The sequence below is a fragment of the Hyperolius riggenbachi genome, chromosome 7 (assembly GCF_040937935.1).
Source record: "Hyperolius riggenbachi isolate aHypRig1 chromosome 7, aHypRig1.pri, whole genome shotgun sequence".
In the NCBI taxonomy this organism is placed as follows: domain Eukaryota; kingdom Metazoa; phylum Chordata; class Amphibia; order Anura; family Hyperoliidae; genus Hyperolius; species Hyperolius riggenbachi.
Window position 1 is genome coordinate 298,404,356 of NC_090652.1, and position 26,997 is coordinate 298,431,352.

At 47.7% G+C, this 26,997-nt stretch overlaps 1 protein-coding gene across 2 annotated transcripts in view; it reads left to right on the top strand.

Annotated features, from left to right (window-relative positions):
• Positions 1 to 514: 514 nt before the first annotated feature.
• Positions 515 to 26,997, top strand: part of PTPRN (protein tyrosine phosphatase receptor type N) — a 160,091-nt gene continuing 133,608 nt past the window's right edge. Inside the window, exon 1 of one of the 2 annotated variants that reach the window (XM_068246034.1) lies at positions 515 to 742. In XM_068246034.1, the coding sequence (XP_068102135.1) occupies positions 676 to 742 (67 nt within the window). In that variant the 5' untranslated portion in view covers positions 515 to 675. The remainder of the gene's footprint in view (positions 743 to 26,997) is intronic. The other variant, XM_068246035.1, reaches the window with a different exon arrangement.

A 26,997-nucleotide genomic window follows, 5' to 3' on the forward strand; every position in this document is an offset into this window, starting at 1 on the left:
CCCTCCCTCCTCCCCTCCCCCCCCCCCAGCCAGGAGCCCCGTGTGACGTCATAGCTGGAGCCTAGGGGAATCAGTGAGATCCTAGGGCAGTTTCAGGGAACACAAGGGGGAGGCGGGGCTTCTCTGTTTATTGGTGAATTGTTACGTGTTATAGAAGGAGATTCCTTTCAAGTGCTCCTTAAAGCCGCAGACGCCTCGCCGGTAGAGAAAACACTACTGGGTGGGTGAGGGCAGAGACAGACGGTCACGAAACGGTTAAAGGGCGTGTTCTCCTCGGCAGCCCATTCATGGATTGTCCAGCGCCGCAGGCGGGGCCATGTGAAGGAGTAGGCGCGGTTAGCTTCGCTCATGTCTCAGGCGGGGCGGAGTCGTGCAGCAGATGGGGCGAGGTTAGCGGGTGCAGTCTGCGCTCAAATCTCAGGCGGGGTGGGGTCGTGTAGCGGAGGGGGCGCGGCTAGCAGGCGCAGTCTGCGCTGAGATCTCAGGCGGGGCGGTGTTGTGCATCCGAGGGGTGTGGCTATCGGGCGCAGTCTCTGCTCAGCTCCGGAGCTGTCCAGCTGCTGCCGCTGTCCGTGGTGCTGATCGGCGCGGCCGGGGAGGGGAGGAGCGGGGGTCTCCCCCGGGGGTGAGCGTGTGCCAGCAGCATGTGTCCAGTCTGAGGCCTTTAGCGCCAGGATGAGGCTCCTCTGCCTTCTGCTGCTTACCTGCCTCCCCCAGAGGGGCCCAGCGGCCCGCAGCCACGGTGAGTCATACCGGGAGGGGGGCACCATGTCACCGGGCTCCAGCGTCACAAGAGGGGATATCAGTATGGATAGGATGTGTACGGTTCTAGTAACAATGGGGCCCCGGGCAAAATTAAGCCTGGGGCCCCCCCAATAGACACCCCCAATCAAAAATCAGCAGTAGGGACACTTTGTTCCAGCTAAATTTCCACCCAAGGACCCTGAGGCAGGGCCGACACCACCTGGCTCAGCCAAAGACACTGGAGGGGCACAACAGTTAAGTTGGGGGGAGACACCTTGGGGCCCCTACAGGCTCTGGGGCCCTAGGGCAATTGCCCCCTTTGCCTCTATGGTAGCGCTGGCCCCGCATGTGTATCATGTATGGCTGCCCTCCTGTACTCTGCTTGCTGACCTGTGTGCCCCTGCTGGGGGCATCTATTCATGACGACCCTCATCACCATCCAGGTGGTCTACTGCTCAGGGATGGGGGGACTGATTACTAATCAATGGGGGTAATACTCACATATAACGAGCCTCTCCTCCTTGTTAGATGTAGCCAACTAATGGGCTTCGTTGATACTACTATCTAGTATATCTAGTAGTGTTATATTGGGGTCCAGTATTTATATCTAGTAACCACATCGCCCTTGTCAGTCTCATGTGGTGAACCCAAGCCTAACATATGTTTTGGGGGTTATCTTAGAGAAGTGGTAGTATTTATATATGCCCTACCATATTATTATTCCTATGTATTTATATTGCACTGGCATCTTCTGCAGCACTTTACAGAGTACATGGTCATGTCGCTGACTGTCCTCAGAGGAGCACACAATCTAACCCTACCATAGTCCTAGCCTAATGTCCTACCATATTATTATTATTATGTATTTATATAGCACTGACCTCTTCTGCAGCACTTTACAGAGTACATGGTCATGTCGCTGACTGTCCTCAGAGGAGCTCACAATCTAACCCTACCATAGTCCTAGCCTAATGTCCGACCATATTATTATTATTATGTATTTATATTGCACTGGCATCTTCTGCAGCACTTTACAGAGTACATAGTCATGTCACTGACTGCCCTCAGAGGAGCTCACAATCTAATCATACCATAGTCCTAGCCTAATGTCCTACCATATTATTATTATTATGTATTTATATAGCACTGACCTCTTCTGCAGCACATTACAGAGTACATGGTCATGTCACTGGCAGTCCTCAGAGGAGCTCACAATCTAACCCTACCATAGTCCTAGCCTAATGTCCTTCCATATTATTATTATTATTATGTATTTATATTGCACTGGCATCTTCTGCAGCACTTTACAGAGTACACAGTCATGTTGCTTACTGTTCACAGAGAAGCTCACAATCTAATCCCTACCATAGTCATATGTCCATCATAGTCTAGGACCAATTTAGGGGGAAGCCAATTAGCCTATCTGTATGTTTTTGACATGTAGAAGAAATCTGGAGTGTCCAAAGGATACTTTCACAGACTTAGATAGTTCCCCTTTTGGGATTCAAACTGTGGACCCAGCACTGTAAGAGTGCTATCCATTACGCCACCATGCAGCCCATATTAGAGGGTATATCACAACCCCCCTCCACGGCTCCTTGTTAACAAGATGTTGTCAGCCCAACTCTAATGTGCTACATTTTTATTTACAATGGGATATACTGATGCTGAATGTGTTTGTATTATTATTATTATTATTATTAGTAGTAGTAGTTGTAGTAGTAATAGTAGCAGTAGGGGTAGTATTGGTAGTAATAGTAGCAGCATTACTAGTAGTGGAGGTGTTGATAGTAGCACTGGTATTTGTAGTAGCACCAGGCGTATACCTTGTTGTACGAGGCATAGTAATAATATGTAGTGCTATCATACTTACTCATAACAATCCTCTTCTTGTTAGGTAGATGGGGGGAGGGGGGAGTCAAACTGTAGCTGGTGGGCTTTCAAACTTTTAAGCGGTCCTGAACTCAGAATGTCCTCTCTGCTCTAAAAGACAAGCAACAGCATAATAAGCATTTTGCAGAAAAACGTTTCTTTGTTACCACTGATAGAAATTCTGCAATAAATTGGCAGTGTGTCTACTTCCTGCTTCCATGGAAGCAGACATGGGGTTAACATCCTGTGTTTAATTAGCTGATGTGCCGTGGCAGCCAGCGGACACAGCTTGAGAGATCAGTTGTGATTAGACACAGATGAGGGGGGGTTAGACAGGCTAAACTCTCTAAATACATACATGCTGCATTTCTCTGTTTTCTTTCTGTCCTGTGCAAAGGTTCAGGTCCATTTTAAAGGGAACCTGAAAGGGAAAAAAGTGCCCCATTAGGGTACTTACCTCGGTAAAGGAAAGTCTCTAGATCCTTCCCTCGTCGCCCCCCTGATCGCGGTTCCAGTGCTGAGTCCCCCGCAAGCAGAGCTTGGCCACACTGTGCAGATGCAGACAGCTCTCGCCTGTGCACCAGCATGGAGCTGAACGAGCCTGGCTTTTTCACTCAAGAGTACCGTGCACCTTGGGGGTTCCAGCATTGGAATGGAGAAATGGGGGGGGAGGGGTGTAGCCTCTACTGAGGTATCTAAATGCTTGACTTCACTATTCCTAGAGGTGTATTTTAAACAATATTCTTCTCCTTGCCAGTTGTGTTTTCAGTCCAAAGCTTATATAAGGATGGCCCTATTTAAAGGGAACCAGAGATGAAGCACCCTCATGTATTTTACCGTATATATCAGTGGGAACATCAGAGAAAACACCTACCTTGCTTTCTGTTTCATTCTGCACTGCACAGCTTGTTTCTTATCAGCCCTGATAAAATCCCCGACTGAGCATTCAGTCTGGCTTTGCTCAGGAATATTTATAGCTCAGTCTGTGTTCTCTCATGTTTTTTCAAGTCCAAGCCTGCCCCCTGCTGGCTCTGCTCAGGAATCATTATTGCTGAGTCATTATAGCAAAGCCAGACTGAATGCTCAGTCGGGGATTTTATCAGGGCTGATAAGAAACAAGCTGTGCAGTGCAGAATGAAACAGAAAGCATGGTAGCTGTTTTCTCTAAAGCCCAATCTACACGATACGATTCTTTGTGCAATTCGATTACGATTCTATTTACAATCCGATTAAATCTGACGTGTCCGATCGGGATTCGTATCGTGTAGATGGGGCCTAATGTTCCCAGTGAACTATATGGTAAAATACATGAGGGGCTTCGTCTCTGGTTCACTTTAATATACTGTATATTTTTTTTCCTAAAGTAGTATACAATTTATTAGTTTACAAGGATCTCGTTATTTTTACTTTTTACCTGTTTTTCTTGTTATTATTACTTCCATGCTATTGCTGTTGATGCTAATACAAACCCTTTTTTTATACTGTCTCACATACTATTAAGATTGACGACAGTGAATATATGTATATGACTAATACACTTACTTTAACTTGTTGCTGGTTTCAATTTTTTTATTATTTGTGTGTTTTTATATATATTGCCACACAGGGCTGTGGAGTCGGAGTCGGGGCAATTTTGGGTGCCTGGAGTCGAGGAAAATGCACCGACTCCGACTCCTAATGAATTTAAACTGTAATTAAAATAGAAAATATGATAAAATGTTCTATTTCTCAGATAATAGTCATCATAAATAATTTATTCATACAGTAATAGCTGTGCTTAGTCCACAAAAATGAAATAAACCAATCAAAATTAGTTACTTGTGCTGCTTCAATAAAGCAGTCCCCATATTTTGAAAGTCAGATATACACATCTGATTGTGACTGTATATATGATGTGTACACAGGAATCTTATACTGTATATACTAAACAACATCTATGCTGTAAGAATAAAGCCTGATGTGTAGCTGTGTCACTAATAGAGATGGTCAATGAGATGGAAATAATTCTGCATTGATGCTGGTTTATGCAAATGTATTTGCTCCTTGCTCATGAAATCAAATAATTTGATATGTTGTTAAAATTTGGTTTGGTGACTACGTATTAAATGGTACCTGCGACGGATGAAAAGAAAAGTTTTATACATACCTGGGGCTTCCTCCAGCCCCCTTCAGGCCAATCAGTCCCTCGCTGTCCTCCTCCGCCATCTGGATCTTCTGCTATGAGTCCTGGTAATTCAGCCAGTCAGCGCAGTCCGGCCACATGCCGCTTCCACAGCCAGGAGCATTCTGCACCTGCGCAATAGTGCTGCGCTGGTGTAGTACACTCCCGGCGGCAGAGTGTGTGCATGCGCACTACGCCAGACTGGCTCAAGTACCTGGACTCATAGCAGAAGATCCAGGTGGCGGAGGAGGACAGTGAGGGACTGATTAGCCTGAAGAGGGCTGGAGGAAGCCCCAGGTATGTATAAAACTTTAATTTCATCTGTCTCAGGTTTACTTTGTTACACAGTAGTACTCTACAGTAGTACTCTACATATGCACTCCCCACAGAGCTGCAGGGAATCCACTGAGAATGTTGTGCACATTGAACACAGAGGTGTTGTCTATCGCCTATAAACCTGGTTCAGATTGTGCATGAAGAATGTGTAATAGAGGAAGAATCTCCTCATTCCCCTGCAGAGTACCTGCACATCACTCTTACATGTACCCACACTTACATTGCCTAGGGCCTGATAGATGTTCTTTGTTCCGGTCTGTACCTTTTTAACAGTACTCTTACCAAGGACTAGTTTTAGTCTATGACTAAAGGGAATAAATATGTCAGTCTCCATATCCTTCTCACTTCAGTTGTCTTTTAAAATTCCTAAGCGTCGGCAGTTAAGAGAAGAATTTCATGTTACATACTTTCAATCAACAAGATTGTAATATGCAAATTAGAGGAGTCGGTGGAATCCTAAACTGAGTAAGGAGTCGGAGTCGGTGGATTGTTGTACTGACTCCACAGCCCTGTTGCCACATTTATTTATTCATGAGGTATTGGTGTTGGTAATAGACCTGAACTTCATGCTTCTATAATATGTATTTAGTGCTCTTTTTCTTGCTACTGGTACTCTATATGATATATAGATACCGGTAAGTCCATACCATTTATAGACTAATGCTGTCACATTTACTGGCTGGAGTGGTCCTTTTTGCTGTCGATGGGAATCTAGCTGTACACAGAATACATGGACATCATATATGCATTTCACTTGGTCTGTTGCTGTGTTTATGTAGCTTTTGTTATGAGTAATTATTTGTCTAGGAGGTGCCATATATTTCATTATTTTCAAAGTCCAATTATTTTATGATGGTCTTTACATGCAAGCACCTATTATAGTTGTATATACTATATATTGTGACTGTTAAATCCTGTCTCTGATTTCACATGCTTTATATATGAAGGCACTTATTGGACTTATGGAATTATGTTTGGAAGTAATTTTCACCTTCAGAGTTGGAATCATTTTAGGTTGCTATATATAATTAGACATGTTCATTAATTTATTGAAAAAGACCCATTTCATGTAAATTATCCGATCTGAAAATAAAACCAACAATATCAGCACAGGCAGCAGAAGTTATAACAGAGTAGCAGGAAAAAATATATTCCAAAAACTGTCCCCCTGTGCCATAAAATCCTGGTTTTGTTGGTTAGCCACGCCCCCTTTCTGGAAAACTGCCATGGCAGTGTTCTGCCTTTACAAAGACTGCTAAGATATTTTGTTATCTATGGGTAGGAGGAGCCTCATAGTGTGGCCTGAGGGTTACTCTGCTCGTACCTGTGCCTCTGAGCCAGCCTTTTAGGCTAGGTTTCCACTGCTGCAAATCTGGGCCGATTCCCCACCCATGAATTCGGATGGATTTCAGCAGCCTATAGAAGTGTATGTAAGCCATCCGAATTCGTGGCCGAGGAAAAATCTGAGGCCCTGCAGCATAATTCTGTGCGGGACTGTCCGGATCCCATAGACGCGCATAGCGCGGCTAGAGGGATTCTGCTGCGAGAGGCAGCAGCTGTGCCGGTGAGATGCCTCGCAAGACGCATGCCAGCGCACAATTGGAAACCTAGCCTAACGGAGAGGTTCTCTGCTTCTACCTGTGCTACTGAGCCAGCCTATCACAGAGAGGTCCTCTGCTTCTACCTGTGCTACTGAGCCAGCCTGTCACAGAGAAGTCCTCTGCTTCTACCTGTGCCACTGAGCCAGCCTATTACAGAGAGGTACTCTGCTTCTACCTGTGCCACTGAGCCAGCCTATCACAGAGGTACTCTGCTTCTACCTGTGCCACTGAGCCAGCCTATCACAGAGAAGTACGCTGCTTCTACCTGTGCCACTGAGCCAGCCTATCACAGAGAGGTACTCTGCTTCTACCTGCCACTGAGCCAGCCTATTACAGAGAGGTACTCTGCTTCTACCTGTGCCACTGAGCCAGCCTATCACAGAGGTACTCTGCTTCTACCTGTGCCACTGAGCCAGCCTATCACAGAGAAGTACTCTGCTTCTACCTGTACCACTGAGCCAGCCTATCACAGAGAGGTACTCTGCTACTACCTGTGCCACTGAGCCAGCCTATCACAGGGAAGTACTCTGCTTCTACCTATGCCACTGAGCCAGCCTATCACAGGGAAGTACTCTGCTTCTACCTGTGTCACTGAGCCAGCTTATCACAGGGAAGTACTCTGCTTCTACCTGTGCCACTGAGCCAGCTTATCACAGAGAGGTACTCTGCTTCTACCTGTGCCACTGAGCCAGCCTATCACAGAGAGGTACTCTGCTTCTACCTGTGTCACTGAGCCAGCCTATCACAGAGAGGTACTCTGCTTCTACCTGTGCTACTGAGCCAGCCTATCTCAGAGAGGTACTCTGCTACTACCTGTGCCACTGAGCCAGCCTATCACAGAGAGGTACTCTGCTTCTACCTGTGCCACTGAGCCAGCCTATCACAGAGAGATACTCTGCTTCTACCTGTGTCACTGAGCCAGCCTATCACAGAGAGGTACTCTGCTTCTACCTGTGCCACTAAACCAGCCTATCACAGAGGTACTCCGCTTCTACCTGTGCCACTGAGCCAGCCTATCACAGGGAAGTACTCTGCTTCTACCTGTGCCACTGAGCCAGCCTATCACAGGGAAGTACTCTGCTTCTACCTGTGCCACTGAGCCAGCCTATCACAGGGAAGTACTCTGCTTCTACCTGTGCCACTGAGCCAGCCTATCACAGGGAAGTACTCTGCTTCTACCTGTGCCACTGAGCCAGTCTATCACAGAGAGATACTCTGCTTCTACCTGTGTCACTGAGCCAGCCTATCACAGGGAAGTACTCTGCTTCTACCTGTGCCACTGAGCCAGCTTATCACTGAGAGGTACTCTTCTTCTACCTGTGCTACTGAGCCAGCCTATCACAGGGAAGTACTCTGCTTCTACCTGTGCCACTGAGCCAGCCTATCACAGAGAGGTACTCTGCTTCTACCTGTGCCACTGAGCCAGCCTATCACAGAGAGGTACTCTGCTTCTACCTGTGCCACTGAGCCAGCCTATCACAGAGAGATACTCTGCTTCTACCTGTGCCACTGAGCCAGCCTATCACAGGGAAGTACTCTGCTTCTACCTGTGCCACTGAGCCAGCCTATCACAGAGAGGTGCTCTGCTTCTGCCTGTGCCACTGAGCCAGCTTATCACAGAGAGGTACTCTGCTTCTATCTGTGCCACTAAGCCAGCTTATCAGAGAGAGGTACTCTGCTTCTACCTATGCCACTGAGCCAGCCTATCACAGGGAAGTACTCTGCTTCTACCTGTGCCACTGAGCCAGCCTATCACAGGGACGTACTCTGCTTCTACCTGTGCCACTGAGCCAGCCTATCACAGAGAGGTACTCTGCTTCTACCTATGCCACTGAGCCAGCCTATCACAGAGATGTACTCTGCTTCTTCCTGTGCCACTGAGCCAGCCTATCACAGGGAAGTACTCTGCTTTTACCTGTGCCACTGAGCCAGCTTATCACAGAGAGGTACTCTGTGTATAGAGAAGATCTCTAGAGTGAACCTGAAGTGAGAGTGATTATGGAGGCTGCCATATTAATGCAAATTGCCTGGCAATCCTGGTTATCCCTTGGCATCAATAGTGTGTGAGTCACATCCCTGAAACTAGCATGGTGCTAATCCAGTCAGGCTTCAGTCAGAGCCCCTGATTTGTATGCTTATGCAGGGTCCATGGCTAAGGGTCGGTTTACATGTGGACCCGCAGCCATTTCGGCCACTTGGCCATGGCTCCCGTTCTGCTGTTAAGCCGGAGCTCAGGAATCTGCAGCATGCCCTCCAGATTTGCAACGCAGTGCGATCTGGCAAGTCACTAGCAAGAGGAGAAACGCTGCAGATTCAACTCGGGCTTTCGAGCATAGTGGAAATAGATTCTAAAAGTATTAGAGACACCGGATCAGAGGGACAGCCCGGCAATCTGAATTGTTTAAAGAGGACCTGAACTCTTGCACCGGACAGAAGGGAAAACATTGAAAAAAGCACCCTGTATGTATTTAGAGAGTTTAGCCTGTCTAATTCCCCCTCATCTGTGACTAATCACAACTGTAATGTGATCTCTCAGCTGTGTCAGCTGGCTGCCTTGGCAGAGCAGCTAATTTGTAAACACAGGATGTTAACCCTTTCCCTGCTTCCATGAAAGCAAGAAGTAGACACACTGCAGATTTATTGCAGGATTTGTATCAGATGTAACAAAGACATGTTTTTCTGTAAAGGTTATTATGCTGTTGCTTATCTTTTAGAGCAGAGAGAACATTCTGAGTTGAGGTCAGCCTTAAAAGGAAATACATATGGCAGCCTCTATATCACTCTCACCTTGGGTTTCCTTTAAAGAGGAGCTGTCAGCCATACTATCTCAGAAAAAAATATATATAAGTAGATAAATACTGGCTCTATCTACATAACATATGTATTGCACTGTCCACGTTTTGATTTTAAGTGATTTTTCTACAGTAAAAAAAGACAAAATCCTTTTTAGCATTTCTATTTTGAAGCCAATCCTGATGTCATTTCCTCTGTCTGATTGTGTATGCATTGCCGGCCCTCCACTATAGAAAGTGCTTTGTCTCAGCATGAGAAATATGGGCCAATCAGAGAGGAACAGAGGTGTGGAAGGGGAAAACAGGGAGGAAAGAGGCTTTAGCCAATCAGGCTGCATTAGTTAAGTCTGAGGGGGAAGTAGAGAAGCAAAAAAGGACAACCCAGCATGCCCTGCAACTTCCTTTTTGTGTACCAAATTTTGTGTGTACCAAATAAGTCAGGTAAACTGGGGAATGATCATTTATCAACAAGAAAAGTTAAAATAGTGATTTTAACTTTTGGATTGCCTGATTAGCATCCTTATTACTTGTTTACCAGATAAAAATAAAGAATTGATTTTTGAATTTATGATGAAATCTAATTACTGTAGTTGTTATAGGTTCCTGCACTTTGCCTTACAGATAAATCTATGTGACCGGATAGACAGTTTTGGTATTTGTTTCTGCATTCTTCTATATGTTTTCTTTCCTTCTGTAAATTCGATGGAGATTTAGCAGACACTTCCTCCCCGGTGTTACCTGCACTAAATGTCTGATAGCTGATGTACGATGAGTCACTGCAGGACATTCTGCACTGTAGCTCCTTGCGCTTTGTCTTGAGATGAAATCCCCAGAATGCACTACGGAGTGTGGCGGAGATGTTAGTTGCCACATACGAAGTCATTCATCTCCAGAGTGTTTAATGATTCTCTTTGATGGTGACTTTGATATCGAGCCGCGGGGAGGCCCCCGTAGGCCTAATAAAGACTTCATAGGAAGATTTGATGTTGATGATGAGATGATGTTTACATGTTCTCCGTGAGCGAGTGGCTAATGGTATGTGTGAGAGAATATAAACTCCGCTAATGGATTGCTGGATGGGCAAATCCAGCCTAAAACTCCGTACACACGCCAGATGAAACTCGGCCAAGGCATCCGATAAGGACTGCTTCTACCAGGAATCTAGCATGTGGTCGTCGGCCCCTGACCCAATTGGCCAAGCAATAGCCAAACGCATTGTTCTCCTCACTTACACCTCCCACCATGTGATGTCACCCCTCCAACCACTGCATAGCAACAGAGCACAGCGCAGGACTTCAGACTAGCAATGCGTCTGTACAGCCTTTGCCCTACAATGTTTTACGAGGGATCAGGTCCCGATCCCCATCAGGCATCATGCGTTATATGTCTGTACAAGGCTTACTCTGTTTTTTTCAAGATATGCATAAGAATGCTGAGTTGTAACACTGACCTATTTCCCTAATGCTCTTTTTCATCTATTTAACCTTTGGGGACCGGCTGCCTAAACACCCTTCAGGACCAGGCCATTTTACATGCGGGGAAGGGGGGGGGGTGCATTTGTTGGGGTCAGGCAGCCAGATCCCCACTATAGATAGCTGGACATGGTGTCCTCAGTGTAGCCAGCAACCTCTACTCACCTCCCATGCTCCAGCGATGAGCAGCTCTAGCCCCCTTCGCTCTGGCCGGCATGCCCACTCGCACCGCCACTAAGTTCCGGGTCGCGGCTTGATGACGTCATCAAGCCGGGACCTGACACTTAGAGTTACTGTTAGGCATTAAATACAAAATTAATTTTCTAGTGCAGGCTGTTACAATAGTCAAGAGGATGCTAACCAGGCAAATCCAAGCTTTAAAATCAATCTTACTGTGCTCCTTCTCTCCCCATGATCCCAGGTTCTAAGATGGTACGCAGACTAACACAGACGCAAAAGAGAAGTGACATGCTATGCTGTATCAGCCTGATTAGCTGAAGCCTCTGTCACTCACCTCTCTGTGCTGTGATTGGATGCCTGCTCTCCCCTTCACGCTCTGTTTCAGCCGCGTTAGTGCGCAGGGAGGGGGGCCAGAGGCTGTCTTCTGTCCCTGTCCTCGGCCCCCCTCCTCCAGAGACATGTGGGCTAGGTTGCTCCTTCTTGATCTTATTGCTAAAAAGCACTCCTCATCCTCAACAGCTCTTTTGAGAGCTAATGTTGTTCTTGTGATCTATTTTTTTTGTGTGTGTGTGTGTGTGTGTGTGTGTGTCCCACAGACACTTGTGTTGCATATACAGCCTTGGTAATTCCTACTGTGCCACTGCCAGGCCCAGCACATTCAGTGACTGTGTGTGTGTGTGTGATAGGCAGCTGCACATTTGTAATACCAATCACTGCATACCCACCTCTTGTTGTTTAGTGCACCTACCTACCTATGTGATCGCATGCAGTGTCACTGCGCCTGTTCATGGTACCTGTGTGTGTGTGAGACAGCTGCACATTTGTAATACCAGTCACTGCATACCTGTTCACTGCACATGTGTGACCGCACGCTGTTTTATATACCAGTCCGTGCATACCTGTTAACTGCACCTGTGTAACCGCACATTGTTTTACCAGCAGTAACTGCAACCTGTTCACTGCACCTGTGTAACGGCACATTGTTGTACCAGCAGTCACTGCAACCTGTTCACTGCACCTGTGTAACCGTACATTGTATTAGTGAAGTCAGTGCATACCTTTCACTTCATCCCCCCCCCCCCTCCCAATATGGCCAAAACAAGAGGCAGAGCCAGAGGCAGGCCACCTGGCAGGTGTGTTTAAGGTCGCGCTGTCGTGATTTCATGCGGCCCTCGACCAAAGTACAGTGTTCAGAAGAAGGCACGTGCCATCAACTCCCAATATTGTCAGGACGTAGTTGACTATTTAACACAAAACACCTCATCTTCCTCAGCTTCCGCATGGAAGCGTGACATATCTTCCTCCTCCTGCTCTGATTCTGGCACCCCACTTAACACTGCGTCGGCAGCCATCACCAAAGTGCCATCATCACAGGGCTCAGCAGTGTGGAAATTTTTTTTTGTGTGTCTGCCTCAGATGAGAGCAATGCCATCTGTACTCTCTGCCACTGAAAATTGAGCCGTGGGAAGACCAAGACCTACGTAGGGACAACTACCTTATGAAGGCACATGATTGCAAAGCACAAACTGCAATGGGATGACCACTTGAGGATGGAAAAGCAGCACACAAAAGCAAAGCTACACACGACAGTGTAAGATACCATGCCACAATTATTTCTTAAAAAAAAGGCGATACCTAAACTGTACCATGATGTTGAAAGGCAAGTGGTGACATCTCTAGCACACAGTGTTTGGTCAAGGGTCCATCTGACCACGGATGCCTGGTCTGCAAAGCATGGTCATGCCTGCCCGAAGAGTAAGTCAGTCCCCACACACAGCATCTCTGCCTGCACGCCGTGTGACTGCCTGCCCCAAGACTAAAGGCTCATACACACATCAGACTATAGTCTTTGGAAAATGAAAGATCACAGACCAATCTTACCACCCTTCATGTAGTATGAGAGCCGTACTCTACACAGTATTTTCTATGGAGCTGAACTCCACATCAGAAAAAAATCTTTGCAAGATGCTGCACACACAGATGCTATACAGACACAAAAGATCAGTATCTGCAAAAGATCTGTTCCTGCCAAAAATCCATTCCTGCAAATTGCAATGATAGTCTATGAGATCTGCAGATCATCCTACACACATGATTTAACTGACCTTCATCTGCAGACCAAGCAATCATCTGCAGATCTGAAAATCCATCCTGGTGGATCTGATCTGCAGATGAATGTCAGTTAAATCATGTGTGTATGATGATCTGCAGATCTCATAGACTATCATTGCAATTTGCAGGAATGGATTTTTGGCAGGAACAGATCTTTTGCAGCTACAGATCTTTTGAGTGTGTGTAGCATGTTTGTGTGCACCATCTTAAAAAGATTTTTTTTTCTGATGGGGTGTTCAGCTCATTAGAATAGACTGTGTAGGTATGGCTCTCATACTACATGAAGGGTGGTAAGATTGGTCTGTGATCTTTCATTTTCCAAAGACTATAGTCTGATGTGTGTATGCACCTTCAGTCGGCCCCCACACAGCATCTCTGCCTGCAGGCCACTTGACTGCCTTCTCCGTTACCACCAATAGGGTCCAGGACTCCAGGCGGATTTCCTGAATTTTTAAGGCCGCTGCTAGCAGCGGCGCTATAATAATTTTTCTGGTGCGTGTACATGCCTGCCTAATTTTTCTGGCTGCAGCTGCAACAACAAAACAAAAGGCATGTACATGTGTCAATTCCCCTTTCGTGATCGTTACCTTGCCGCGGTGAAGGGGCTTGCATAACACAATGAAGCAATGACCAACGGCTATATGAGTGTCCGGGGGGGGGGGGGGGGGGGTGACACACCCAAAATAATAATAAGGTCATTGCTTCACTGTGGACAGACCAAATTTCGATCACTGTCATTGAGCTACCTCAGCCCGGCGACCATATGGGCTTGAAAACCGCTAAGGCCTGCACTCTGGCCATGGTGCGCACCAGTCCAGCACGGCCGTCACTACACAAACAGCTGTTTGCGGTGCATTACACAGTGAGTTTGGTATGTCAGTGTGAAGCAGTACTCTAATTACACTCCCTGATTGATGTATACACATGCAAGATGTTTTAAAGCACTTTAGGCCTCCAATTTAGCATGCAATCTGATTTCTGCCCTTAAAACGCTGCTTTGCGTCAAATCCAGATTTTTCCCCGGGACTTTTGGCGTGTATCCCACTCATCCATGCAAAAACTCAGATGTTAGACCCCTTGATACATCTTTTCCATCACTTTTCTGGCCAGCATAAATGTTTCTAGTTTCTAAAGTTCGCATCCCCATTGAAGTCTATTGCGGTTCGCAAAAGTTCGCGCGGACCGAACTTTTGCGGAAGTTCGCGTTCAAGCCTTGCGAACCGAAAATCGGAGGTTCGAGCCATCTCTAGATGTGTACATATTGTCAGCGGTAATTGGTGAGTGAGTACCCTGTTTATAATATTCCTAGGCCTCTTCAGCAAACTGGGGGTTAGCGGAGCTTTAGGTCTGCAAGCAATGTACATCAGGCATTGCCACATAGCTGAGGGCTCTGATAGTTTCTGGGCCTGCAAGTGATGTACCTCAGTCTTTGCCACAAAGCTGAGGCCTCTGATAGTTCTAGACCGGCAGGTGATGTACCTCAGGCACTGTCACAAAGCTGAGGCCTCTGATAGTTCTAGACTGGCAGGCGATGTACCTCAGGCACTGTCACAAAGCTGAGGCCTCTGATAGTTCTAGACTGGCAGGCGATGTACCTCAGGCACTGTCACAAAGCTGAGGCCTCTGATAGTTCTAGACTGGCAGGCGATGTACCTCAGGCACTGTCACAAAGCTGAGACCTCTGATCGTTCTAGACTGGCAGGCGATGTACCTCAGGCACTGTCACAAAGCTGAGGCCTCTGATAGTTCTAGACTGGCAGGCGATGTACCTCAGGCACTGTCACAAAGCTGAGGCCTCTGATAGTTCTAGACCGGCAGGTGATGTACCTCAGGCACTGTCACAAAGCTGAGGCCTGTGATAGTTCTAGACCGGCAGGTGATGTACCTCAGGCACTGTCACAAAGCTGAGGCCTGTGATAGCTTCTAGGCCTGCAAGCGATGTACCTCAAGAATTGCCACAAAGCTGAGGCCTAGGAACAGAATGGGTAATGTAAATTACCTAAATTTTTAACTCGTTGCCCCGCAAGGTGCACAACTCATGCAATGGCGCCACTATATGTACTCCTATCTTAAACCCTCTTTCAGACTTCGGAGAGAAGCCAGCAAATCTCACAGTCTGGTTTTGTTTCAGGGAGGGAATTGGTTAAAAATGGCTGACACCGTGTAGCACTGCGCTGCTCGTGTGTCTTATGTAATTCCAGCAATGTGAGCGCGTTCCCAGCGTCTCTCTGACACTCACACACCTATCACAGCGTCCGTATGCTACATTCTTTCATCATTTCAGGTTTTTAATCTAAAAAGCTTCTCGCTCGAATAACTGGCATATGCAGCGAGAAGCTCCTCAGATGTTCCGCTGACACCGACTTCATCTTAGGTGAGCGCACACATCTGTTCAGCTAATAAAGGATAATTGATTTAGTGTTGCCAGCAGATGTGTTGCAGATATTACTTGCTGCCGCTGTAGACATGCTGACGCACATACAGGATCTTCTTCATGATTTCTTAAAGAACAACTATCTGAGCTTTTAGCCAACAACAATAGAATGCTTTTTAGAAGTCTCTGATCACAGCCTGAGTTAAAAAAATGCTTTGTTTATCAGCTTTTGTATCAGCTTGTGTCAGTGTCGGGGCTAGAGCTGTACCATGTAGATATGTTCCACTTCTCGGTCACTATTCAGAGGAATGATTTTCTGTTTGCTTCTGCCCTGCTCACACACACTGCCTTTTCACAGATCTTATGAGAACAGCTGAGGGATTTGTCAGCTACAGAGGAAGGATCTGAAGAGAAGGACCTGTTCTTTATTCCTGTTCTTGGATGCTTCCCCCTTCTCCATTCAGAATGAGCTTTTTCTGTCTGTAAATGGTTTACTTTACCCTGCGAGGCAGAGAGAGATGAGTTATTTAAACATCGATTTGAAGCTATATTTCTGCTTTCTATCATTCTGAGCACATTTTACTCACAGAATTAGAGCCAGTGAGGATTGTTTCTGTATGCTGGATATGCTGGACACAGTCCTCCATAGTAATGCCCATAGTGAAAACTGTTCTCTATAAATGTCATATTTGCTTCACATAAAACATGAAAAAATAAAGCCTTTGTATTGCTATTTACAGAATCAAAGTTTCCCAACAAGGTAGCACTGCAAACAGATATTTTTGTACTAAGTGTGAAATAACAAAAATATTTTTTTTCATAAACCTTAAAACCATTGTCTTTATGTCCCTTCCAGTCTACAGACTTCCATCCTGCACCTATCAGTGTCCTGTGCTGCCATGCCTCCTACTTCCAGCCTGCACCTATCAGTATCCTGCCATGCCTCTTCCTCCCAGCCTGCACCTATCAGTTTCCTGTTCCTCCATGCCTCCTCCTTCCTGCCTGCACCTATCAGTATCCTGTACTGCCATGCCTCCTCCTCCCAGCCTGCGCCTATCAGTGTCCTGTGCTGCCATGCCTCCTCCTTCCAGCCTGCACCTATCAGTGTCCTGAAATGCCATGCCTCCTCCTTCCAGCCTGCACCTATCGGTGTCCCTGTGCTGCCATGCCTCTTCCTTCCAGCCTGCACCTATCTATCAATTTCCCTGTGCTAGTGTTGTCCGGATCATGAACGATTCGGATCTTTGATCCGAATCTATTTTGTGAGTCGAATCATCCGAATCATCAAAATGAGTGATTCGGATCACAAAAGGGGCGGGGCCAGGAGCGACACGCCCCCTCTCAGCGGACAGCGGGGTCCTGGAAGCAGAGCAGAGATGGATCGCTCTGTTGGAGGGGACTTAGGGGAGCCAGCCTTGCAGGGTTAGGTAGAGAGGACATGGGTGCCACTGCCAGATATATGTAGAGCACACATACTGGCTGCAATGTGCTGCCCATTATAGGCTGTCTGTTCCGTAGTTGTGCGCAGTGAACACATTGGAAGCTTTTGGCTCAGCTCAGCACAGCTCAGTAACTTTGCAGGCACTGTGATTGCAGCGTAATATGATCCTCCTGCACTCGGCACTAAACAGCTGCACTTATCTTTGGGGAATGCTTTCTTTCACTGTGGGACGTTTCCATTCAAGGTATACAGATGAACATGTAGGTGACATACATGTAAAGCATATGATTGCAGCATGTGGGTATTGTGTGCAAGCAAACATTTCTGCTCTCTGCTAGTCCCTCCTCCCTTCTCTGTCCACTCCCTGCCCTCTGTGCATCTTCTCCCCTTCTCTGTGTGTCCACCACCCTCCCCTTCTCCTGTCCTGCTAGTCATTTCACCCCCGAATGCTTCGGTAGTAAAATGATCCGAGATTCGGATCAAAGATCCGGATCTTTTCAATGATCCGATTCGAATCATCCGGATCATTGAAAAGATCCGAACTTCCCATCTCTACCCTGTGCTGCCATGCCTCTTCCTTCCAGCCTGCACCTATCAGTGTCCTGTGCTGCCATGTCTCCTCCTTCCAGCCTGCGCCTATCAGTGTCCTGTGCTGCCATGTCTCCTCCTCCCAGCCTGCACCTATCAGTGTCCTGTGCTTCTATGCCTCCTCCCTCCACCCTGCACCTATCAGTGTCCTGTGCTGCCATGCCTCCTCCCTCCACCCTGCACCTATCAGTGTCCTGTGCTGCCATGTCTCCTTCTCCTCCTTCCAGCCTGCACCTATCAGTGTCCTGTGCTTCTATGCCTCCTCCCTCCACCCTGCACCTATCAGTGTCCTGTGCTGCCATGTCTCCTCCTTCCAGCCTGCACCTATCCGTATCCTGTGCTGCCATGCCTCCTCCTTCCAGTCTGCACCTATCAGTGTCCTGTGCTTAGGGTTGCCAGGTCGGCTGATGGAGAAAACCGGACAGGGGGTGGAGTTAGGGGTGGAGTTAGGGGCGGAGTCAGAAGCGCACTTTTATGTAGAGTGGGGCTAAGCAATGGGCTTTTTTAAAAAAAAATGTATAGTATTTATATCGCACTGACATCTTCTGCAGCACATTACAGAGTACATAGCCATGTCACTAACTGTCCTCACCAGTAGTACTGGTCCAGTGCACATAAGAGACAGTTTTTCACCAGTAACTGCACATAAGAGACAGCTTTTCACCAGTAAATGCACATTATAAGAGACACCTTTTCGCCAGTAAATGCACATAATAAGAGACAGCTTTTCACCAGTAAATGCACAAAAGAGACAGCTTTTCACCACTAAATGCACATAATGACAAACAGCCAGTGTTCCCAGTATATGTAGCCAGGGATATATGTGCCCAGTATATGTAGCCAGGGGGTATATATGTCCCAGTATATGTAGGCAGGGGTGTAAATGTCCCAGTATATGTAGCCAGGGGGTATATGTGCCCAGAATAGGTAGCCAGGGGGTATATGTGCCCAGAATAGGTAGCCAGGAGCTATATGTGCCCAGAATAGGTAGCCAGGAGCTATATGTGCCCAGAATAGGTAGCCAGGGGCTATGTGTGCCCAGAATAGGTAGCCAGGGGCTATATGTGCCCGGAATAGGTAGCCAGGGGCTATATGTGCCCGGAATAGGTAGCCAGGGGCTATATGTGCCCGGAATAGGTAGCCAGGGGGTATATGTGCCCGGAATAGGTAGCCAGGGGGTATATGTGCCCAGAATAGGTAGCCAGGGGGTATATGTGCCCAGAATAGGTAGCCAGGGGGTATATGTGCCCAGAATAGGTAGCCAGGGGGTATATGTGCCCAGAATAGGTAGCCAGGGGGTATATGTGCCCGGAATAGGTAGCCAGGGGCTATATGTGCCCAGAATAGGTAGCCAGGGGCTATATGTGCCCAGAATAGGTAGCCAGGGGCTATATGTGCCCAGAGAATAGGTAGCCAGGGGCTATATGTGCCCAGAATAGGTAGCCAGGGGCTATATGTGCCCAGAATAGGTAGCCAGGTGCCCCCCCCCCCTGCCCGCAGGAGGAGAACAGTGCAGAGAAAGAGCTGGGAGCAGCGGTGGAGAAGGGGGGCAATCCCCCCCTTGCCTTCCCTCACCTTAGGGTGCTGTCTCTCTCCCCTGCTGTCTCCTCCATCATGTGCAGCAGGCTGGCTGGTGGCTGGCGGAACTTACCTCTGTCGCAGGCACCGGAAGTTCGGGTCCCGCAGCCGATGAGAGAGATTTGACTCAAAAAAAGATCCGGATCAAAGATCCGAATCATTCATGAGCCGGACAACACTATTCAGACTGATACTGTTGTCCGGCTCATGAATGATTCGGATCTTTGATCCGGATCTTTTTTGAGTCAAATCTCTCTCAGCGGCTGCGGGACCCGAACTTCCGGCGCTGGAGCGACACAGAGGTAAGTTCCGCCCGCAGCCACCCGCCAGCTTGTACTTCATATTGGAGGAGACAGCGGGGGAGAGAGAGCACCCTAAGGTGAGGGAAGGGGGGGGAGATTGCCCCCCTTCTCCACCGCTGCTCCCAGCTCTCTCTCTGCTGCGCTGTTCTCCTCCTGCGCTGCGGGGGTCGCTAAAACCGGACAACTTAATTGTCCGGTTTAGCATGTTTTTTTACACCGGACACAGGGGCCAAAAACCGGACTGTCCGGTGTAAAACCGGACACCTGGCAACCCTACCTGTGCTGCCATGCCTCCTCCTTCCAGTCTGCACCTATCAGTGCCCTGTTCCTCCATGCCTCCTCCTTCCTGCCTGCACCTATCAGTGTCCTGTACTGCCACGCCTCCTCCTCCCAGCCTGCACCTATCAATGTCCTGTGCCGCCGTGCCTCCTCCCTCCAGCCTGCACCTATCAGTGTCCTGTGCTGCCATGCCTCCTTCTTCCAGCCTGCGCCTATCAGTGTCCTATGCTGCCATGTCTCCTCCTCCCACCCTCCACCTATCAGTGTCCTGTGCTGCCATGCCTCCTCCTTTCAGCCTGCACCTATCAGTGTCCTGTGCTGCCATGTCTCCTCCTCCCAGCCTGCACTAATAAGTGTCCTGTGCTGCCATGCCTCCTCCTTTCAGCCTGCACCTATCAGTGTCCTGTGCTGCCATGTCTCCTCCTCCCAGCCTGCACTAATAAGTGTCCTGTGCTGCCATGCCTCCTCCTTTCAGCCTGCACCTATCAGTGTCCTTTGCTGCCATGCCTCCTCCTTCCAGCCTGCACTTATCAGTGTCCTGTGCTGCCATGTCTCCTTCTCCTCCCAGCCTGCACCTATCAGTGCCCTGTGCTGCCATGTCTCCTCCTCCCAGCCTGCACCTATCAGTGCCCTGTGCTTCCATGCCTCCTCCTTCGAGCCTGCACTTATCAGTGTCCTGTGCTGCCATGTCTCCTCCTCCCCAGCCTGCACCTATCAGTGTCATGTGCTGCCATCCTCCTCTTTCCAGGCTTGCACACTACATGGAGGCGGTAAAATTGGTTAGTTACTTGGCCAATCATAACAGGTGTGCAGGGCTGGGCCGAGGTAGAGGCGAGAGAGGCTCCAGCCCCAGGGCGCAGTGTAGGAGGGGCACACTCACTCAGCTACCATTCCCCTATTGTGTTTGAAGCAGAGAGAAATAATAAAAAAGGGGATACATGGCAGTGACTCCAAGCCAGATAACTGGAGATTAAAGAGAACGTGAGCTGAAAATAAAAAGTCAAAATAACCATACACAGGTCATACTTACCTCCTGTGTAGTCTACTATTCAATCTCTGTCTCCTCTCCTGCGTCCCATTTGTCCATTGACGTCAATGGAATTCTCCGTCCTCCGTTTTAAAAATGATCAAATGATCACTACCCCACAACAGCTTCCTGGTCAGCACACTGTTAAACTATAATATCGCCCACTTGAGCCATAGGGAAACATGGACATTACCTTACACATTCAGTTGTAATTGTCAGCTGCTGATATATAACTGACAGCAACTGGTACATTTCAGTTCTGCCAAATATTGTCAGAACTGGAAGGGATCCCTGTAAGAAGAAAATGGTGAGCTTCTGAAAGGAATTGACGGTGACGTTCGTATGTAATATTCATTTGGAGCTACCTCCGTGTGTTTATTTAAAAGTTTACTCGCTTCAGGTTCCCTTTAAAGTGTTGGGGGGGGGGGGGGAGTTGGGCCCTGGGGCACCTCTTGGTCTAATAGCAATCAGTGTGTGACGACTGGGGTGGGAGGGATGGAGGGGCGCACTTTGGTGTCTCAGCCTTGGGTGCTGGAGGACCTTGTCCCGGCTCTGAAGGTGTGTACCAGACTTTAGTTACGCCACTGCTGGCAAACCTATGCGGCAGATTAATCCCTCAGTTTGCAAAGATTTTTACATGACCTGTGTATCCAGATGAACATTGGAACACACCTGACTTGTATCAGCAGGGCGCTGTAAGTTTCACATGCTGTTCTCATACATAGGAGCTCGAGTGAGAAATAAATGAAAAAGAAAAATCTTCTTTTTCCTTCCAGTCGGAAATTGTGGCCTAATTTAGTCCCATCAGTGCTGATCTGTGCAGATGATGCGCTTGTAATGTCTATCTAGGATGACCTTTATCTCTAGCTGATATGTGTAATGGGAAGCAGCTGAGCGCTTGTGCTGAACTCTGCAGAGATGAAGTGTTATCGGATGAACATCAGGCAATATTTGTGCAGGAAATGGACAGGCCCTGAAATCTTTGTCCACGCATTAAGGATCTGTGTCCACACATTAAGGATCTGACCCCATGCCCTGATATCTGTGACCACACATTAAGGATCTGACCCCACGCCCTGAGATCTGTGACCACACATTAAGGATCTGATCCCACGCCCTGATATCTATGTCCACATATTAAGGATCCAATCCCATGCCCTGATATCTGTGTCCACGCATTAAGGATCTGATCCCAGGCCCTGATATCTGTGTCCACGCATTAAGGATCTGATCCCACCGATCCCATGCCCTGATATCTGTGTCCACGCATTAAGGATCTGATCCCAGGCCCTGATATCTGTGTCCACGCATTAAGGATCTGATCCCAGGCCCTGATATAGGATCTGATCCCAGGCCCTGATATATCCGTGTCCACACATTAAGGATCTGATCCCAGGCCCTAATCTCTGTGTCCATACATAACGGATCTGATCCCAGGCCCTAATCTCTGTGTCCATACATAACGGATCTGATCCCATGCCCTGATATTTGTGTCTACACATTACGGATCTGATCCCAGGCTCTGATATAGGATCTGATCCCAGGCTCTGATATAGGATCTGATCCCAGGCTCTGATATAGGATCTGATCCCAGGCCCTGATATATGATCTGATCCCAGGCCCTGATATTTGTGTCCACACATTAAAGATCTGATCCCAGGCTCTGATATCTGTATCCACACATTAAGGATCTTATCCCAGGCCCTTATATCTGTATCCACACATTAAGGATCTGACCCAAGGCCCTGATATCTGTGTGTAACAATCGGTGTCAGCACACAGAGAGAATGTGATTATTGGTGATCTGCAGTATCACCAACAATACAGATATATTCCCAATTATTGATGATCTGCAGAATCACCAATAATACAAGTATGACTAACCTCTGGACACCTGATGAAGTGTAAGTGTTTGGTGCAACAGTATATGAGCCTGGATCACCTGAGGAGCAGGTGACCCTAGCCCGTATAACGAGTATCTCCTAGTTGGGGTTGGAGATAACCAGAGAGCCAGTGATTCCCTGAACTGCTGGGAGTCAGACTCTACTGCAGTCAAAAGGACGCCTATGGGATAGAGTCCCTAACTGGATTGCAGAGAGGTCCCTCTGAGGGACAGGAAGTCCCTGCAACTACTGGGCACCCCACCGGGGGGGTGTCACAGGTAGAAGGGTCGGCCAGGCCGGGTCAGCAACACACGAGCAGATAAGGTACAGAGACAGAAGGCTGATTCGGTAACCAGGGACAGGCAGGGTTGGCAACAGGTAATCAGATATGCGAAGGTTCCCGAATCAGAGAGCAGGAGAAGGGTCAAGAGAGCAATAGGTCATAACAGATATCAAGCAGAGGCCTAGTCTAGAGTGTGAGGTCCGTGGTCTCAACACTCAGGGACTGATCTAAAGAATAACACAGCAATGACACAGTATCCCTAATCTTGGGTGTGAGGTCCGTGGTCTCTACACCCTGGAACTGGTCTAAAGAATAACACAGCAATGACACAGTATCCCTAATCTTGGGTGTGAGGTCCGTGGTCTCTACACCCTGGAACTGGTCTAAAGAATAACACAGCAATGACACAGTATCCCTAATCTTGGGTGTGAGGTCCGTGGTCTCTACACCCTGGAACTGGTCTAAAGAATAGCACAGCAATTACACAGTATCCCTAATCTTGGGTGTGAGGTCCGTGGTCTCTACACCCTGGAACTGGTCTAAAGTATAACACAGTAATAACACAGTAATCTGGCTAAGTGTGAATTCCCAGGTCCACCTGGTTCTAACACACTGAGGGATCTGACTAAGGTCTGAGTGTTAACACATAAGCATTCGCAACGGCAGACCACCAGCAACTGACAAGCAAGATCTATATATACTTGCAGTGCTGTGCAGCCCCGCCCGAGCCACTCAGCCAATCCAGAGTCCAGCTGGGATCAGCTGATCGGCCTGATCAGCTGATTCCCCTTCTGCTGGTATAAATGTCCTGTCGCCTGGTGCGCGCACGCGTAGCTATCCATCTGTGTGCACTAGAAGGTCCAGCCAAGCCAGACGCGTGTCGCTGCGCGGAAACCGCCGGTCTGAATGCGGAGATAGCCGCCCCGTCACTAGACCACGCGAGGGCATCTCCGCTATTCATTACACTGTGTCCACACATTAAGGATCTGATCCCAGGCCCTGATATCTGTGTCCACACATTAAGGATCTGATCCCAGGCCCTGATATCTGTGTCCACACATTAAGGATCTGACCCCATGCCCTGATATCTGTATCCACACATTAAGGATCTGATCCCAGGCCCTGATATCTGTGTCCACACATTAAGGATCTGATTCCAGGCCCTGATATCTGTGTCCACGCATTAAGGATCTGATCCTAGTCCCTGATATCTGTATCCACATATTAAGGATCTGATCCCAGGCCCTGATATCTGTGTCCACACATTAAGGATCTGATCCCAGGCCCTGATATCTGTGTCCACACATTAAAGATCTGATCCCAGGCCCTGATATCTGTGTCCACACATTAAAGATCTGATCCCAGGCCCTGATATCTGTACCACAGATTAAAGATCTGAACCCAGGCCCTGATATCTGTGTCCACACATTAAGGATCTGATCCCAGGCCCTGATATCTGTGTCCACACATTAAGGATCTGATCCCAGGCCCTGATATCTGTACCACAGATTAAAGATCTGATTCCAGGCCCTGATATCTGTATCCACACATTAAGGATCTGACCCAAGGCCCTGATATCTGTGTCCACACATTAGGGGTCTGATCCCAGGCCCTGATATCTGTGTCCACACATTAAGGGTCTGATCCCAGGCCCTGATATCTGTACCACAGATTAAAGATCTGAACCCAGGCCCTGATATCTGTGTCCACACATTAAGGATCTGATCCCAGGCCCTGATATCTGTACCACAGATTAAAGATCTGATTCCAGGCCCTGATATCTGTATCCACACATTAAGGATCTGACCCAAGGCCCTGATATCTGTGTCCACACATTAGGGGTCTGATCCCAGGCCCTGATATCTGTGTCCACACATTAAGGGTCTGATCCCAGGCCCTGATATCTGTACCACAGATTAAAGATCTGAACCCAGGCCCTGATATCTGTGTCCACACATTAAGGATCTGATTCCAGGCCCTGGTATCTGTATCCACACATTAAGGATCTGATCCTAGTCCCTGATATCTGTATCCACATATTAAGGATCTGATCCCAGTCCCTGATATCTGTATCCACATATTAAGGATCTGATCCCAGTCCCTGATATCTGTATCCACATATTAAGGATCTGATCCCAGTCCCTGATATCTGTATCCACATATTAAGGATCTGATCCCAGGCCCTGATATCTGTGTCCACATATTAAGGATCTGATCCTAGTCCCTGATATCTGTATCCACATATTAAGGATCTGATCCCAGTCCCTGATATCTGTATCCACACATTAAGGATCTGAACTAAACATCACTGGGAGGTACAATATACAGATTAAAAGCACTGTAAATGACAGCTACATAGAAATAAAGTCACTTACAGTGCATCCTACTCTGTAACAAATGTATGTCTTCTATGTATGAATATGTATGTATTTTCAATCTTATAGTTTTCATCACAGCGTCCCTTTTATAATGAAATGAAGGTATAATTTGGATGCCTGGTCCAGCAACCAGTCCAATGGATCCTTTTATTATCGAACTAAGGATGCTCAGTGAGATGATGATTCTTACAAATTGATGCAATGTTTATGACATTGTCATAAATGTCCAGTGGCTGGATAGTCTACTGGTTAAGGGCACCGCCTTTGACATGGGAGATCAGGGTTAAAATCCTGGCTAGGGTCGAGCTAAATCTGAACACTACATTATCCCTAAATCTTGGTTATAAACCCCTGGCTTATGTGTATGTATATGCAATGTTCTCTATAGTCAATCATGACATCAGAGTCTGTAGTTAGCTAATAATGCTTAGACCTTGGTTTATCTCTGTTCCTTATGTTCTATATGTTAAGGTTAAAGGTTATTATATATAGCCATTTCTCTTCTTGGAAACCAACTACAAGTCAAACCAGACGATATACCTACACTGGCGGGTGGCCTTATGGCCATCTGGTCCCGCCGGTTTTAGTAATTGGGCTCACCCCCCCTTGATGACTACCCTAAGGGTTGTGTATATGTCAGATAAGGGGCTCTCCTCCTGATTAATGACTTGTCCTATTAAGTATAATGATGTTACCTCTCTTTCATTGTTCCGCATTTGTACAATGAGCTGTGTATCCCAATAATTTGTAGTGAACTGCCTATCTTACCTGTTACAATTTACAATAAAAAACTTTGTATAACGGAAAAAAAATCCTGGCTAGAGTCAGCACCTATTCAGTAAGGGGTTCAAGGCAAGACTCCCTAACACTGCAGGGCGGCCTCCCAGCGGCTGCAGCTCTTGAGCGCTTTGAGTCCAACAGGAGAAAAGCGCTATACAAATGTTCAGATTATTATGATGACAAATTTATGCAGATTGGACAGTTAAAGGGACTCCGAGCTCACCCAAAAAAAGAAAGTTGTACTCACCAGGGGCTTTCTCCAGCCCAGTGCTGGTCGGGAGGTCCCACGCCGGCGTCCTGGCTCCTCTCCTTCTCCCCGCTCCGGAATGGCTGACAGGCCGCAGCCCGGGCAACACTCGGTAGAGTGTCGGGCTGCTCCTTCCGCGTATGACGCGGCTGACGTCACACGCCGGCCGCCTCGCGTCATCACGGCGGCCGGCGTGAAAGTACTGTGCATGCGCGATTTAAGCGCGCATGCGCAGTACTTTCACGCCGGGCTGCGGCCTGTCAGCCATTCCGGAGCGGGGAGAAGGAGAGGAGCCAGGACGCCGGCGTGGGACCTCCCGACCAGCACTGGGCTGGAGAAAGCCCCTGGTGAGTACAACTTTCTTTTTTTGGGTGAGCTCGGAGTCCCTTTAAATGCATAGTTGTGGCATGTAATTAGCCTAGGGTTGCTGGCCATGGTTGCAGGTTATGGTTTTCACAATCGTGTTCCTATAAAAGGACAACTGTAGTGAGAGGGTTATGGAGGCTGCCTTTTAAGCAATACCAGTTGCCTGGCAGCCCTACTGGTCATTTTGGATGCATTTGAGTC